At 42.5% G+C, this 17,207-nt stretch overlaps 1 protein-coding gene across 1 annotated transcript in view; it reads right to left on the bottom strand.

The window, feature by feature from the left end:
• LOC121922711 (phospholipid phosphatase 3-like) overlaps positions 1 to 17,207 on the bottom strand; it is a 40,557-nt gene that overhangs the window by 7,865 nt on the left and 15,485 nt on the right. Inside the window, exons 2-4 of the mRNA XM_042452434.1 lie at positions 7,620 to 7,777; positions 5,825 to 6,105; positions 3,798 to 3,855 (exon numbers count right to left, since the gene is read on the bottom strand). Coding sequence (XP_042308368.1) covers positions 3,798 to 3,855; positions 5,825 to 6,105; positions 7,620 to 7,777 — 497 coding nt within the window. The remainder of the gene's footprint in view (positions 1 to 3,797; positions 3,856 to 5,824; positions 6,106 to 7,619; positions 7,778 to 17,207) is intronic.

Below are 17,207 nucleotides of genomic sequence, written 5' to 3'. Positions count from 1 at the left end.
AAAAATCCAGTACTGCACAGGGGCAAACCAGGGGCAGGGAAGACTTGGTTGGGATCTCCATTCAACCACGAATCCCACTGGGTAACCCTACACTGGTCACTAGTATCACCCAGCCTAATCTACCTTTCAAGTTTATGATAGGACTAAAATGATATAAGCCTGCGCTGCACATCCACTGTCTCTGGCTCCTAGGAAGAAGGGAAACATGCAAAAAGGATAATAAATAATTGCTGGCTCCATCAGATGTATCTATGCATCTATTTTATAAATGTATTTCTTCTAAATGAGAAGGTGGGTAACCTGTGGCCTTCCAGATGTTGGACAGCAACCCTTATCAGATGGAAACTAGAAAAGCCAATTCTAAGGGTTGATGGGAGTTGCAGTTCAAGATCTGGAGGGCAACTCTCACCCACACTCCTGTTTTAGACTCCTAATGTAAAACAAAATCACTCCACTCCTGAACTATGCGTGGATAGATTCCCTAGACTTTTCTAGCAAAGTCTTGAGGGCATCCATAGTACAATAGTGAAGAGAATGAATTGTGAATTAGGAAGTCTGCACTTCAGATCTGGTCTCTGCCATGAACTCAGGCTATCATTCCAATCTTGGCAGACTCATCCTGAGTTGCTTAACATTTTTTCTAGTGTCACAAACACTGGTAGTGGGAATTACATACTAGGTTTTTGGGAAAACCAGCCAGCCTGAATCTTGCATACACATCTCTCTCTCTATCCCTCCCAGTCACACCCTGGCACCAGAGGCTTCCAGAATAGGGTGAATAGGAGGATAGTCTTTCTTCTAAAAATAGGATGGTAAATGACACCATGTCCATCAGATTCTTACCAGTCACAATGACAGCAAACAGAAGAGAACTAGGAATAGGCAAGATGAGCTCAAGCCTCACAAAGAGCCCTAAAAGAACTTGCTCTCAATTTTGTCTGTCACGATACCGCCCAAAGTATTTTCCCACAAGCTACTAGGGCTGTACTGTGACTACCCCCAAAGGCTTTCCCCAGCCACTAAGCAATTATTAAGCCATTATGAAGCCCTTGGGAGGGAGATATCAATCAACACCTGCCATATTGCACATGAGGAAACTGCAGCAGAGAAGAGAACCAAGGTACGTCTGCAGACTCCAGGGAGGAACTGCACCTGGAGCCAAAATTCCTGGATCCCATTCACAGCAATCTATTCCACTTTCCTCTTAAGAGCTGGAGGAATAAATACAGTACACACATCGTCCAGGATTTCACAGGAAGGAACAGGAAGAGTTCTGTTCTGGAGCTTGGAGTACTGTATATGCTAACATGCATCTGATGAAGTAGGTTGAAGTCTACATAAACTCATGTTACCAACTTCTTTCTTTCAGTTAGTCTCAAAGGTGCTACAAGATCCCTTTGCATATTGTATATACTTATATATAAGTCTAGAATTTTTGGTCAAAAAATTATCCCAAGAGTTGACTTATCCATAGTTCAATGTTAGTACTGTACTTTAACTCTTTAAAAAAGGAGCCATCCCCTGGTGAAAGACAAGAGCAAAACCTGTCCTAGAAGCATTGACCTCCATCCATTCTCTCATTCATCCAACCTTTAGGGTGAGCACAAACAGCTATGTCTGATGGATTTTCTAAGTATTCTGGGCATTGTTTTATTTTGCTTCATCCTTTAGATCCTTTGTTACAAATCCCTAGGTTTTACCCTTGACTTATCCATGGGTCATATCAAAATCCATACTTTTGGTCCCATAACTTGTCCTTGATTTATACATGAGGACGACTTATAGTTGAGTATATATGGTAGTTATTTTTAGGACCTGAACACCCATGTTAGCTTGGAAATTTTGGGAGCTGTAATCCAAAACAAAAAACGAAGAAGAAGAAGAAGAAAGAAAAAAAAAGTAACATCTCTTACCCTTATTTGTTTTAAACAACAAAAAAGGTTTCACAAATAATAGGGCTTATTTTCATGCCACCTCACCCATCCAAAAAGTTTTTCCATTACTGTTCAAAATGCACAAATACAAGTTGGTTATGTGCTGTTTTGAATTCCTTTTTATTAAAGGAAATATTAAATAGTAAATAGTAAACATCTGATTTAAGATATACTAGAACAACTAATCTCAGCAAAGGCAACTCCAATTCCCATCATACCCAGCCAGCTGGCTGGCTGTTCTAAAAGAGGAATAGGAAGTAGTGTTATCCTTCAGATGTTGCTGAACTACAACTTCCAGCATCACAGACTCACAGAGCTGGAAGAGACCTTCAGGGGCATGTAGTCCAAACCCAAGCCAGTGAAGGAATCCACAGCTAAGGCATCCCTGAGGTGTACACACCCAACCCCTCACCACCTGCTACTCTGGCTAAAGACAGATACAATTTACTGTTCAAAAACAACTGGGTGGCTGCAGAATTCCCACCTCTGATCTGGAACAGTGCAATTTTTAGAGCCATTATGTTTTCAGCAGCTCAGAATGAACCAGACATACAACATGGAAGGCAACATTTCATTCTACCTCAGCATTAAATGCACAGTTTCTTGCACAAGCACTAGAAAAAGGACATAGCTGCCACCCCAGTAAGGTATTTCATTGCAGAAAGCCAGAGGATGAGCGTAAAACCTGAGCAAACCCAACTCTAGCAGTACACACACACACGCTTTTGAAAAGTATCCCTCCACAATGCCTTCCATAAGCAAGATAGTGTCAGCAATTCACCAGAGGCCAGATAAGAGGGATTTCTTCCTTGTGAACCATGTTTAGGTAGCTTAGGAAGCAATGGAAATTCACTAACCCAATCATGTTTTTCTGCCTTGATGGAAAAGCTCCAGGGACTCCCAAAGCTGACTTTGACCTGCCCTCTCCCCCTTCCATAACCCTTCAACCCAAGTCTATAGTTATATTGCAACTTATAGCCATTCTCCCCACCCCACTTGTTCAAAATGGCATGATTTTTCCCAATGCACCTTGGCAATTGTAGTCTCGGGAAGAAGCTCTGATCTGTTAACTCTGAACAGTCTCCTCCAAACTACTGTCCCCAAAGTTCTCTTCAAAAAGCAAAGGTCTAGTATCCACATTAGGTATCTGAGATGGATGTGCTCCCTGACTAGGCCTGAATGGCAAACAGCCACCTCCCTCACCTCAGTTTTGAAAGAGAGTTCATCAAAATATCTAGCCACTGAAAATCTAGATGAACCATATTATGATGAACTATGTGGGTTTTTCGGGCTATGTGGCCATGTTCTAGAAGAGTTTATTCCTGACGTTTTGCCAGCATCTGTGACTGGCATCTTCAGAGAATGTTCTCTGAAGAAAAACTATGGATGCCAGCCATGACAGTCTTCAACTTCACATATGTGAAGAACCATTAATACGATGGTCCCCAGCCAGCTGATGATTGGACTTGTTGTCCAGAACATCTGGTTGGGGCAGAATGACCAAGTAATGTAGCTGAAATGCAAATTTTAATTAAGAGAAAAGGAATATTAATAAAATACACCATCGGCCTTCACAGAAGTGCTGTTATAGCTTGGTGAAACAGTCATGTTTCCTTACTATTTCCCCACCATTCTGAATGGTGTCTCAACCACACATGGCAAGGGATAAAGTGAAACTCAGCTGGATGGAGGCTATTCCAAAGGGCAAACTATACTCATGACACAGATAGCTGCTTCTTTTGGACCAGTCATGTGGCTACTTGCATAGGCAAGAGACCAGTTTGACTTGCAAGATGGCCAGAAGCAGGACCTCAAGAAGCCCCTGGAGACCTTTCCCTTGTAAAAGTGAGCAGAGGGACTTACCACTAGATAGACCATAGTATACATTGCAAAGGAGGCATGGCCAGAGTAGAAGGATTTTCTGGAAGAGAAAAGGATGCACTTCATTTGAGCAGAGCATGGTATATGCAAGACCATTATTCTAGAAAATCCAAGCCAAAGACCCTAATACCACAGTCCCTACAATCTAGTTACCTTTTAGCCCAGACACTCCTCACTCCAGCTTCTCACTGTCTGATACTGACTTGGTGCTTATTCAAAGAGGGCACAATCCAGAGAAAGTACAAGTCTCCATGAAATGAAGGCATTGTTGTTTACTTAAACCTCATTTGTTGCAATGACATTTAGGGTGCTACTAGGTTTGATAAATGAAGACTCAAGTTAAGAGTGAAGGTCCTGTTTGGTTTTGGAAAGCCTTTCTCAACAAAGCAACCGTCATGTTATGCTGGACTATAACTCTCATTTGCCTGGTTGGGAGTGATGAGAGTTGTACTGCAACCCATCTGAAGGGTGTCAGCTCAATGCCTGAGATCAATGTTTAGTGATGGCTGTGTGGAGTGGGGTGGGGTGGGGGAGCTGGTTGCCTATGATTTTAAGTCATGAGAGACTATTGACAAGATCCAGTGAAACAATAGGGCCATTGTTTTCTAATGGAGGACTACCTTTGATCTTGTTTATCAGCCACATATTGGTCTGCCTTTCCTTTCATCTTTCTCTTTCCTCTGGCCTAGTCTGCTAACAGAAAACCTGCACAAATCTTTACTAGAGTCCTAGCATCAAGAAAAGCACCAAGCAAGAGAGAGGCTGGTGTGGTGTGGTAAGATTCAGACGGGGTTGGCAATGGGTTCTATGCTCATCACCCACCATGCCCTTTTTGCTTTCAAAATTTAATTATTTATCCTATTCTTTTGATGCAACAGGAGTAGTGTGGCATTTATATACATAGTCTGTCCACCTAGTCTAGACTAGATAATGCTAATGCCTGAAATCTGTGCCCCAGACTGTGCTCTCCCTCAAGCACCTTCTTAAAAAGTCTGTTTCTCTCTTGCAAGGTGTAGATACTCTGGTACTTAGCTAACCAACAGAAATTATCTTATTAAAAAAACTGCATATTTAAACACACACATGCCATAAGGCTCTTGAAAATAACATATAAAGCCATGCTTAAAGAATGTATGCATATCACAATAAGCTATGGGTTGTGTTGGCTTGTTGCTTAAGCTCTGTACTTCATTCCTGATGACCAAGCAACTGTGGTTTGTCTTCTCCTAGAATCCTAGAGTTGGAAGAGGCCACAAGGGCCATTCCAGTCCAACCGCCTGCCGTGCAGGAACTCTCAATCAAAGCATCCCCGACAGATGGCCATCCATTTCCCAATTACTTCTCCTCCACCCCATATAGGAATTCTAATTCCTATTTCCTATTTCATGATGGGCAGCTAGGAAAACCAGCCAGGAACAAGCCATGACTCTCAGTTCAGAGGTAATGACAAGCCATGCTTTAAACAAGCCAGAGTTCATAAGATAGTCACAAATGATGAGTTCACATTACAAGTTGTGGCTTGTTAACAAACCATGGCTTATTAACAGAGATGTGTTGGCACATCACAACAAACTATATGTGAATAAACAGCCACTGTGGCTTGTTATGACAGGCAAACATGGTCATAGTGGCAAAGATTTATAAAATGATTTAAAACTCAATGCCCTTAGAATAGTGGTATTATGTTTTTATCTCTGTTTTAGTTGTTAGTAGTGTTTATTTTTAATTTTGTATTCAATGTTTTAAGCTTATATTTTTAAATATATTGTAACCCACCTTGAATTCCAGTGCAGGAGAAAGACGGGATATAAATCTTGGAAATAAATAAATAATAAAAACATAAAATTGATCTATTTCACAATGGGTGGTGAGGGTGTGGTGTGGTAGTGGAACCCATATATTCCACTTCTGGACACTTGCTAGTTTTCTAAGAGTCACTGACAGTTAAGCACTTTTAGTCAGCATGTACCTCTTTTCAATAGGGTGAGGTTTTTTTCTGTAGTACATACCTAGCCTCTTTTTCTGCAGATGCCCCACCAGTGCAGACATAGTCTTCCAAGTATCCAGCTGAACAGTCGATGTGAGTAAAATTGGGTCGACATGCAGCCAGAAAGTATGGGCGGAGGCGACCAACCGCAAGCTTGGCCATGTTGGTGAGTGACTGGCTCACAGCGCAACCAAAGAAGAAGGCACCCATCTCCTTGTAGAGGGCGGCCACATAAGGGTTGGACACTATGGAACGTGAACTGTGAGGCACTGTGCGCACATGGAAGCTTTCGCCCAGAGTGATCTGGATAGGAAGAAATAACAAAGAAAAGGTGGCATGCAAGAACATGGCACTATGAAACATAAAGTCGGCAAGGTAGGCAGCCAATCTAAACTTAGCAGGGAAATGGAAGAAACCCATTGCATGTAATATTGTGTGTGTGTGGGTCAGAATTAAGTGGTATAAGGAGTAGGTCTGAGCACTTCTTGTTGTTGTGTGCCGTTAGGTAGTTTCTAACTTTTGGTGACCATAAGGCATACCTATTACAGGGTTTGTTTTGGTAAGATTTATTCAAGGGTGTTTTTTTTTGTTACCTTATTGTGAAGCTGAGAGGGTGTGACATTCCCAAGATCATCTAGTGGATTTCCATGGATGAGTAGGTGTTTGAACCCTGGTCTTCCAGACTCTAACACTCAATTCATTATACCACACTGGCTCATGGTCATACAGAATCATAGAATCTTAGAGCTGGAAGGGACCTCAAGGGCCATCCACTCCAACTTCTTGCCATGCAGGAATACACAGTCAAAGCACTCCAGACAGATGGCCATCGGGCCTCTGTTTAAATTCCGGTGCACTCCAAGGAAGAGTATTCCACTGTCAAACAGCTCTTACTGTCAGGAAGTTCTTCCTAGCATTTAGGTGGAATCTCTTTTCCTGTAGCTTCCATCTATTGCTCTGTGTCCTAGTCTCTGGAGCTGCAGAAAACAAGTTTACTCCATCCTAAACATGACATCCCTTCAAATATTTAAACAGGGCTATCATGTCAAAAGCAATACTAACATTTATTATACTTTGTAACAGCCTGGAAATATTACTTTTTTTAAAATCTCAGTTTGCAGAATTTGCCAACTACATAGGGGATTTTACTCCAAACAAGAAAGTTTTCCAGGATGTGTTCTATGAGGAACACAGTGAGGAGCCTTGGCAAGCCTTCCATCTAAAAACACCACTCTCTGAGTATTATTAGTATTATTTTTAATTAAAGTTTATTATTAAAAATCACGACAGTACTACAATGAACCAAAAACAAACAAAACATAACAATGACAAACAAACAGCAGATGTACTACTACTACTATAGACAATGGTAACAAATATAAAATTTGCTAATTCAAATCCAGCTCAGTATTTCTATCTAATTACTTCCTTATGGTTACTTTCACCTTTTCTCCAAGAATATTACATTGATTTTCCCTTTTAAACCTTTATACATCTTTATATCATTATAAAATTAAAGACTGTTGAACACTGGTAACTGGAACAAGAATTATTATCTATTCATTATTATCCTTTACAAATTTGATTAGTTTCATATTATTTTCTCCATATTTCCTCAGACATTTCCATTCTTTTACTGTTTTATTCTTAGTTCTGTCTTTCATAATTGCCGTCAGTATATCCATGTTTTTTGCTTCTTGCAAGAAGCAAGAAACACTCTCTGAGTATTATGAAGAGAGGACTTTTGCAGCTCAGAGCAAGGAGTGGCACACTCTGCCAGGTGTAGGAAAAGTACCCTTGTTCTCAGTAAGACTCACTGTGATAAAGGCAATAGGAATGCCCACTGAGATGAGCACCAGGTCAGTGATGGTTTCAGTCTGCTGGAGTGGGTAGCTGATGCTGCTGTCGTTGCAGAAGAAGCCACGGCGCACAGGGGAGACAAGGCCAAGCTCACAAATGAGGAATGGGATGGTAGCTGCAGCAACATGATGGGTGGGGAAGGAAACAAAACAGAGTATGTTGTGAAGAAGGCAGCAGCACTCTTTGGCTGCTCACCTCCACTGGCAAGGCTAGAGAGAATGAAGACGAAATGGAACCACAAAATGCACTGGTCTGAAGGACATACAACAAACTATTGATAACACTGGCCACAGTTTGTCTAGGGATGGAAAGAATATTAAGAAAAATATTTTCTTTAAATGGCTGAAATACATTTTGGGATGTCCTGATGATAGAATCCTGGACTGTCAAGAATCGTGGCAGTTCAGGACTTATTCTGTGCAAAATTTCTACATGGTTGTTTTGTGTGTAAAACAGGATTTCCTGCACTGCAAGCAGCATTTTTTGCATGAAAAATAATATTTCAATGCAGAAAATTCTGCTTCCTGTAAAGAAAATGCTGTTTTCAACAACCATGTGCTCATCTGCACTGTAGAAATAATGTGGTTTGACACCATTTTATGTGTCGTAGGTCTAATCCAGGAATGTGTAGTTTTACAAGGTCTTTAGCCTTCTGTGCCAATGAATACTGGTGCCTCACCAAACTAGAAATCCCAGGATTCTGTAGGATGGAGCCATGGTAATTAAAGTGGTGTCAAACTACATTATTTCTGAAGCGTAGATGCACTCCATGTGCGTATTTGGTATAGAATGGGTCCCGAATTACAAATAGCCTTTGAAAACTGAGCGGTTTTTTAAAAAGACTTTAACACAGTGGGAAGAAAACTGCTGAAATTGCTGCCTTTGAGGAGGAACATTGTGAGTTACCTCCCTAAGTTTGTCTGGCTTTGGATGACATGGCAAGCTGAAGTTGATCTAAAATGGAAGCAAAAGCTCTCAAACCCTTCCTCATGGCCATGCTGAAGGAAGAAGAAGTGCATGACCACGTGATGGAGGTTGATTGTAGATGATCCGCATAATGCTAAACATACAAACTCATCTATTGTTTCAGTAATCTTTACAAAAGTCTCTTAAGATAGATCATGACTATAACATAGGGCTGGATACTGATGTCAATTGAGATAGTGATTTTTCTAAGGCTATACTTTTGATAGTAGAGTTGGCACTCCATATCCCTGGATTCTTTATCCACGCTTTCAAACTTTCACAGCTTGAAAATATATATTAAAATATCGATCCCAAAAAACAAACCTTGATTTTACCATTTTATATAAGGGACACCATTTTACTACTCCATTGTATTTAATGGGACTTGAGCATCCATGGATTTTGGTATCTATGGAGGGTTCTGGAACCAAACGCCAGTGGATACCAAGGGCCCAATGTATACTCAGTATGCTTCTGGTAGAAATGGGGTTTGAACCACAGTGTTCCCACATCACAGCTATGGAGAAGGGGAGAAGCGCCATCCAATGACAAGCCACCATTCAGCTCCAATTCTTGGCTTCTGAGTTAAGCCAAGATTTAAAACAAACAAACAAACAAACAAACAAACAAAAAACAACATAAACACCTCTCCTCCCAAAAAACCTGGGATTCTGTCTTCCCCCCAGGTCATCAAATTCTGCACGTATGTTGGATTACAGTGCATTCGTTGGATAACCATTGCCCTGTTCATCTCCTTCACTGGAATACTTTTAATGCTTTATGCATTGACTGCTTTTTGAGATGGAGGGAAATTTTCCTTCAAACTCTGCAAATTAAGCATTTGTCTTAATTTGCATAAATAAGTAGATGTAATATTTTTAATGGGGAGGGTCTGATTCAGGCACAGCTTCACTACACTCAGTTCAAATGTAATCTCCCTTTCAAAATACAAAGAAGTGGAAAAATTTTATTCTTTGGGTTTGCAATAGAAACACATACCAGCTGTATTGACTAGCTTGCACCCATGCTGTTAACCCTCTAAGGCTCCTACTCCAGTGCCTTAGTGCAGATGCATGTAATTTTTAAAAGGTGACAAAAGAACATATAAACATGGCATATAAAACAAAGTCAGCAAGGTAGTCAGCCAATCTAAACTTAACGGGGTGGGGGGGGGGGGTGAGGGAGAAGATTGAAGACTGAAGCATTTGATTTGCTGATATTTCCTTTTGGTCATCTAGTTATTTATGTATTTAATATATATCCTGCCCTTCTCCTGAGATGAGACTCTAAGTGGATTACAGGGCATACAATAAATAAATATTATAAATAAATCAAATTAAACACAGTCCAGCTAAAATAGTATTCACAAACGTTTATAAAACTATTAAACAAAGAATTTTATTACAAAAGTACATAATTAAAAACTGTTTAAAATACATTTAAGACATAATTAAAAGACAGAAAGATAACATCACAGCACATTCAATATACCCTTCTGCCTCCTAATTTAAACCCTAAAGGCTTGCCTAAATAAAAAAGCCTTTGCCTGCCACTGGAAAGAGAGCAGACAGGGGATCCAATGAACCTCCTGTGGAAGTCTGGGAGCAGCCACTGAGAAGGCTCTCTCCCATGTCCTCACCAAACATGCTTGCAATGGTGGTAGGACTTTGAGAAAGTCTTCCTTTGAAAACCTTACAGACTGGCTCATATAAAGAGATATAATAATAATAATAATAATAATAATAGAGTTTATTTATATGTTCCACTTCTCCCAAGGATCGAGGTGGGATTACAACAATAAAATAATACAATAATACAAAATACAGTCAATAAAACACTAATATTGAATTTACCAATTCCTATTAGTCCTCTAAAAATCGATTTATCAGTAGCCAATGATCATAGTCAAGAGTGGAATATTGTTATAAGCTTTTATATGGAGTCTGATGGATAAGCCCGCCGGAAGAGATCCGTTTTGAACGCCTTCTTAAAGGCCTCTAAGGTAGTGATGCAACAGATCTCTTCTGGTAGGCTATTCCATAATTTTGGAACCGCTGCAGTAAACGTCCTATGGGAAGTCGTCGTTAACCTAGTGTTATGATGTTCCAGTAAATACTTACCTGATGGTCTGAGAGTGCGGGGTAGATTGTGTAGGGAGAGGCGTTCCTGCAAGTAACTCAGGCCTGAGCCATGTAGGGCTTTAAAGGTAATAACCAACACCTTGTATTGCGCTCGGAAGCTATAACCTTTTAGTTTGGACCTATGTAGGGCTTTAACGGTCATAACCAATACTTTGAATTCTAGCAAAGCTGAAGGAAACTTGGCTCAAGCTACAACTGAAGGATCTACTTGAACTTCTCTCTTTATGACAAGTTGGTCTTTGTGTACTACTGACTGCTCCTTCCTGTCCAACATGCTCCAATAAAGCTGTTTAGGGTCGTAACTGCAACATAGCCCTTCATGACCAGGTACAGACCTTTACATAAAGGATGAGATCTTTTGATCCTCCAGATGTTTTGGACTATAGCCCCCACAATCTGTGGATCATGCTGGGTGAGACCTCTGAGAACTGATACCCAAAACATCTGGAGGTTCACCCCTGCTTTAGAGGAGTGATTCCCAACTTTTTGTCCTCCAGATGTTTTGGACTCCAGCTCCATAATTCCTGATGGTTGGCCAATCATCTGGGGGCATCTGGGATCTGAAGTCCAAGACAAACAGAGGCCCAAAGTTGGGAACCACTGCTTTAGAGTATGAATGTCAGCCTGCTGAAGTAACGCTTTCATTTGCTAGCACAAGGCCTAACAAATACTTCCTGCTTAGGAGGACTCAACCACAGAGGGGAAAATGTGGATCACATTAGGAAGGCTTCTGGAAACCAGCCACTGGGAAGGAAATAGAGTTGAGCCTTCCAGCCTCAGCCAAGAGAGATTAGCATTAAAGCTCCAAAAAGCCACATCTTGGCTCTGGAACAAGAAGAATGGCTACAGGTAGCAAACCACCACCTTAGCCCACAAAGTTGTTTCTTCTGTCCACTCTCATCAGTTTCCCTGGCAAGGGCAGGCAATGCCTGCTTGTTACATATTGGGGAGTGGAACACGAAACCAGGCACAGGAGCCTTGAGGCATGGAACAAAGTGTTTTTCAGTTGAGAGTCTTCCACATCAAAAGCCTTGGCACACATTTCTTGGAACTCCACATATCATGTGGTTCACACAGGGTCTTGGCAAAGATGATCCCCACCCCACAGGGATCTACCAATTACCTACACCTGGGGTTGGTCTCTGTGTAACCTTCAGGAATCAGGGAAGATATTTGGAAAAGATCCACTCAGCCTATGCCCATGTGGGAAAAGCAAGACTTTATCCAAACGGATGACCTATGTAACTTTCCCACTAACATGGGATGGGATGGGCCTCAATTGTTACCATGGATGGTAATTAAGAGACATACAATTTCCAAGCATGGTATTCCCAAACTGGTGCCATGACTGAGAGCTGCCTGGCGTAGCTCTTTTCCTCCAGCAGTTTGCCTAATATAATGTCTGCTTTTTGAAGGGCAATGCAAGTGATCTGATCTTGCAGCTACAGTCTGATTCTCTGCCCCAGCTTTCCTATACACCAGACATGAAGAAAAAAAACATAACTTTGTGCTACTTAGTAGGTTATTATAGAAAGAAAAAAATTCTATAGACCCAACATATTTTGGTTTAAAGCAGGAATGAGCAAATGCTAGAGCCAGGGGGAGGGGGGGGGGTCCACACCATGTCTTTGCAGGAGACTGGAGGGCAACTCTTCATCTCTTGATATTTTGCCATCCCCCTGCCCAGTTGGTTTAGGAAAGACATTTATTAAAAGAAATAGTGATCTAAACTTCTGAGAGTGGGGGTAAAAAACTGCAGGCAAGGCCTTTGGTTGGCAAGATCCTGAGGAGCTTCTTTGCCAACTACTCTAAGTTTTATGTGGACAGCTGGGTAGATCTGATCTGGGTACAAGCATTGAAGGGCCATGTTAACTAGCCTATCTGCCCCCCATAATCTCTTTCAGAATGCACACAGGAGGTTATTCTGAGGGTATATAATGCTGGTACAACATGGGTTGGATCTGTGCTGTACACATGAATTTCAAATGCATCCGATTAAGATTTTTTGGGGGGCTGCCAAAACCTCCAATAATTGATCCCGGATATTTTTTCTGAGTTTTCCTGAATTATTTGCATTGTCAGCTGTGTAAATAACGGATGTGGAGAGACTTGGGATAAATCTCTGCATGTCTTGAATGCGTTCCGAATACATCCACATCACAGACTCCATCTTTATTCGCAGTGCTGACATGTATGGGCAACAAAACTTGCAGAGATCCACAGAGATGCAGTTACAATTTTAAAAAATAGTGTGAACAACAAATTGGGAATGCATGAGTGAGATTATTTGCTTATCTGCATTGCAAACAAAAGGTGTAGATAACCCCTGCAGTTCCCACTTAGTGGATGGAATCTGTTGGAGTCCAGCCATTTTGATCTTTTTAGGGGCAGCAAGATGTACATGTGGGAAAGACAGGGTGTGTAAGAAGAGAGGAAGTGAGAAGGGACCAGGGATCTAAATATAGAGGGCAAAGCAGCCGACACAAAGAGCTCAAATGCCAGAGGCATAGGCCTGGGACCAGTATCAGCTCCACCCGGAGATGCCAGAGAAACTGGACTTTGCCCTCCTGGGGGAGTTCTTCACCTAACAGAGCAGCCACCTTTGTGGAAACTCATAAAGCCATGTAATGAATCAGCTTCAGTATGGGCATATATATGTGATTCTCAAAGAGTTAGCTGTGCATCAACATTGTCGTCGTCATCATCGTCCCACTTTTACACCCAAAGTTGGAACTCAAAGCAGCTTACAATTTAAAAGAATACAATTAAAACCCTACAAAGTCTGTTTCAGTATACAAAGAGGGAAGAAAAAATAATTCTTGTGCTGCCTTTAAGAGTAAGCAGTTAATCTGAGCACCACTTTCAAGTTTTTCATGGATTTATTTCAGCATTCGCTTTTGTGGCGTTTCATTAGATTTGTTTCAGCAACTAAAGCCCATGAAAATTAATGCTGAAATTAACTGATCAGTCTTAAGGGGGACACAAAACCCCCGCTTATTTCTCTTATTTCTACAAGATTTGGGGACATGAGAGCAACATGCATTTTGTTGAGCAGCATGCACCTGTGAAGTTTGCGGGCAATATACTACTACTACCACTACTACTAGTTTCTTTCTTTCATGCTCCGCCTCAAGCATATTAAAATAGAAACAATTAAAAATAAAACACATAAATCCAACAGTTAAAATACAATAATATAAAACCATTGAAGAACACTCATAAGGGCACATTCTTTATACAGATTATATTATAAACCAGTACAGTGATCCCTCTGCATTTGCTGGGTTTAGGGGTGAAGGATGCCTGTGAATGTGGAAAAACTGCAAATAAAAAACACTCTTCTTTTTACCTGGGAGAACACCTCTCTAGAAATCTCCAGGTCCTTCAGGGCAACCCTATGGTCAACATCTGCCAGAAGCTGATCATAAAATCATGCTGCAGGACCTACAAATGTCTAAAGAAGTGTTTTCTCTAGGAACCTCTAGGTTCTCCAGCACAACTCTATGGTCAACAAAATTGTGCTGGAGGACCTAGAGATTCCTAGGGAGAACATATTAATCAAAACCTCAAATAATCAAATCCGCAAAAGCCCAAGCCATAAATGTGGAGGGCTGACTGTACTTCAGAAAAACACACATAGTGCACGAACCTATTTCAGAAGTCCCAACTGTGCATACAAGCTAACATCTCAAGGTTTATATTTATGATCATTATTTCTGAGATGTCTCACTCTGCTAGTCATGATAGAACTGTGGGGATCTTTTTCCTCATCGAAGAGAGAGAGAGATACGGAAAGAGAGTTATTGCCCCCTTATCATAAACTTTCCAGGTTCCCACAATAGCCCCCTGCCTGGAATCCCTGCCACCCATCTCACCTTATATGGTGCTTCAAGCCTCCCATGCACACACATCTTCCTGGGCATTCAGAGACAGCTATTAATATATACTACTCTTGGCAGCCCTAGGCATTTCCACTGCCTTTCTTGGTCAAGTGCCCAGAGCCTAGGACTAAGGTCAGCTGTCCCTGTCCAGATTGGCAAGTGGGGCTGGAAAGCGGGTCTGGGTTAGACTGCAGGCCCTAGTGACTCTGTGCCAGGGCTCAGTGATGCTCCTTATCAATGCTACTTAATACACATGGTCTTGCCACTGTCAGGTGTAAGAAAAACAAGCTGACAATCCTGAGTTGACTTGTTTGGATGTCATTTCTTGTAAACCAGAAGTGGAGTCTTTTTGCACCTTGGATCTGCAGTGTTTTGACCACCAGGATACACCCACATTTTACAGCTAAAGCAGCTAAATGAAAATGCTTCACAAGAAGGGGTCTAGCTCTGCATTCTGGGCTGCACTCACTCCTCTGATGTTACTCTGCAGGGAAATACTCCCATTCTGTAGAGACAAGCATCAGCCTGTCCAGGGGCCCCTTCCCGTAGCTATTCCTTTAAGAAACAACACCCAAGACAGCAAGACTCAGCCTGCAATGCCATCTCTGCCCTGGTATGGGGAAGGAGGAACAGTAGGTAGAACTGAAAGCAGGTTGGTACTGGAAGAAGGCCAGGAGAAGCCCACAGAGCTGGGTAGGGGCCAGCCGCAGGCAGGGAATGTAGGGCAGGGAGAGGAGGAATTGAAAAAACTGCTAAGAGCATCTCTCTCTTGGGATGGTCCATCCGAAGATGAAAGGGGAGGGACAGGTTTATCCTCCTGCCTCTTTGACGTGCTGCAGGATGCCTTTATCCTCTACTGCTTCTCCTTGGCTCTAAACACTCCTGAGTCAAGCCTAGATTATGACTGGAGGAGTAACCAGGTGTTGGCCTTGTTGGGTCAGCCCTCTAGTCTCTTCCTCAACGTTTCTGCCTGTCAGCTGATTTTGTTTACACTTGGGACTTATTCACACTACACAATTATAGCACTCCAATTCCACTATAACTGCCATGGCTCCATCCTGTGGAATTCTAGGATTTCCAGTTTAAGGAGGGACAATGAGAATTCTCAGCCAGGAAGCTCTAGTGCAGTGGTCCCCAAACTTTTTTGTGCTACCAGTCCCTGTCCTCTTGGGCAACAACCCTAGCACTCCCGACATTTATTTCTTGATAGTAGGGCTACTGTCCATGCAGCAGCCAGCAGATCTATCTCAGCTGCACCCAGCTCACCACCACCTCCTTCTCCTCCACCTTTCATGTGTGAATACAGTAGTGCGAGCTCAGTTGCTGTTCCTAGGGTGGCCAGGAACAAAGGGAGCAACACCTGAACAGCAGATTGAGCCGTGCTCAGGAGCAACAACTGAGCGGCTGGCTGAGCAGCAACCTAGAAACTTCTCTCCCGTGCCACTAGCAAAGGCTGGAGTGGACGAGAGGCTTCTCGGTCACTGCCCAGAGAGCGGCTTGGTCACTGCTCCTTTTGCACCCGGTCACTGAGAGCAGCAACCGAGCAGCTGGCTAAACAGAGACCAAGAAGCCTCTCACCTATGCCAGCCCTGCAGAAAAATTCAGAGCAGGTGAGAGGCTTATCCATCACTGCTTGACTGGATGCCCAGTTGCTGCCCCCGAGGTGACCAGGTGAAAAGGGAGCTGCTTTTCCTTGGTGAGGAAGGACTCTGAATCTGAGAGAGACAAAGGACTCTTTTGAAGAAATGACCCAATATACTACATCTCCTCCTTCCCCAAAGATGTGCCTTCCCCACACAACATCAAGTTGTGTCCCTGCTTCCACAACATTGGGACCATACAGACAGGCTAAAATAAAGCTGCTTTGGATCACTTTGGAGGTATGCTGTTTAAATGATACACACATTTTAAGAGGCCAGAAACTGTGCCAAAGCTGCGCTCTAGTCCTTAGGACCGGAGTGTGGCTTTGGCATGGCTTCTGGCCTCTTAAGATTTATTATCATTTAAACAGCATACCTCCAAAGTGACCCGAAGCAGCTTTATTTTGTTCTGACTGTATGGGCTCATTGGCCTGTTATATATGGGCAAAAAGTACGCGCTCTGTGCATACTAGGGTTAGAAAGGGGCGTCATTTCTTGACGCCCTTAACTCTAATATGCGCAGAGCACGTAGAAAATGGTGGCGCCCATTCCACATGGGGGGCGCCATGACTATGTCACCACCGCGCCATCTCCAAACGAGTGACGTAGTTGTGCGTCTGGGACACTCTTTTGGTGGCGCAGGAAGGAGCTCCGTTTCGGAGCTCCTTTCAGGATTTGCGTTGCTGCCGCAGCCTCTACACGGGGGAGGGGGGGAGGGGGACTCAGAGGCTGCCGTTGTAGCAGCTGAGGCCCTGATTTGGCGGGGACAGGGCCAGTTACAGGCTGCCCCAAATGGGCGGTCTGTAACCCGCCATTGTTTCTTTCTCTACCTCTTCTTTTGGCTTGTCAGAAGAAAGAAAGCAGGAGCAGCAGCATAGCTCCAACCTTCCAGCAGTCCAGCAAAGCTCACAAAGTTT

Source organism: Sceloporus undulatus, chromosome 2, assembly GCF_019175285.1.
Source record: "Sceloporus undulatus isolate JIND9_A2432 ecotype Alabama chromosome 2, SceUnd_v1.1, whole genome shotgun sequence".
Lineage (NCBI taxonomy): Eukaryota > Metazoa > Chordata > Lepidosauria > Squamata > Phrynosomatidae > Sceloporus > Sceloporus undulatus.
The sequence above is the reverse complement of the archived record's forward strand: the minus strand, read 5'-3'. Positions and strand labels throughout refer to the sequence as shown.